Source organism: Loa loa (genome assembly GCF_000183805.2).
Source record: "Loa loa unplaced genomic scaffold supercont3.4188, whole genome shotgun sequence".
In the NCBI taxonomy this organism is placed as follows: Eukaryota; Metazoa; Nematoda; class Chromadorea; order Rhabditida; family Onchocercidae; genus Loa; species Loa loa.
The window spans coordinates 87-812 of NW_018112364.1; the positions used below are offsets into that span (position 1 = coordinate 87).

The 726-nt window shown below is 33.7% G+C and overlaps 1 protein-coding gene across 1 annotated transcript; it reads right to left on the bottom strand.

Moving 5' to 3' along the window:
- Nucleotides 1-219: 219 nt before the first annotated feature.
- LOAG_16123 (hypothetical protein) lies at nucleotides 220-392 on the bottom strand (the record flags this gene model as incomplete). The annotated part of the gene is made up of 1 exon (XM_003151611.1): nucleotides 220-392. A coding segment is annotated over one exon (171 nt), but the record flags the coding sequence as incomplete, so codon positions are not given.
- Between the last annotated feature and the right edge of the window lie 334 nt (nucleotides 393-726).

A 726-nucleotide genomic window follows, 5' to 3' on the forward strand; every position in this document is an offset into this window, starting at 1 on the left:
GCTGAGAATTGTGCTATATCATCCGAGAATGGATCTTACAATTTCCGAACCGGGACTTTTTTCGGGTCATACAACTACTGATAATAATTCCGCACAAAAATCAATCCAATTTTTTAAATGAAAAATTCAAAACAATTTTATTTAGTTCGTACTTATGCATTCTATACAGTTAATTATGCCCCTACGACTACGTGAGGAGTAATTTGTTAAACAGCGAACGCAATTCCATCCAACAGAATTAATAGAAAAATAGCCATTGTTGCAAGAGTTTCGCCCAAATGTATGGAATTCACGGCTTTCAATAACGTATGCGTATGGCATTTTGATTTATACGCACGCCGAGTATAACTATGATAACCTGATGTCCACGTACGTCGAATATAACTCCTCATTATTCAATATCTTCGTATCTACCTATATTCTCCAGAAAATGGTGTCATTTTCCGGTCATTCTGTAGACCTTCCGGAACCAAATTTCATGTTGGATGAAAGCAATCTTTTTCATTTTTTGGAAAGGAAATAACGTGGTAGGAAATTGAAAAAAAAAAACTGGAAAATGAAATGATGACGAAAACATACATGTTCCGTAATAAAATAAGCGAATAGCAAAACAAAATCGATAAAAACTATTAGCGTCGAAAGCATATCGGAAATCAAATAGATTGACAGAAATTAAAAAGCAGAAGAGTGGAATTTCCGGAAATATATATCTGTAATAAATAGAAC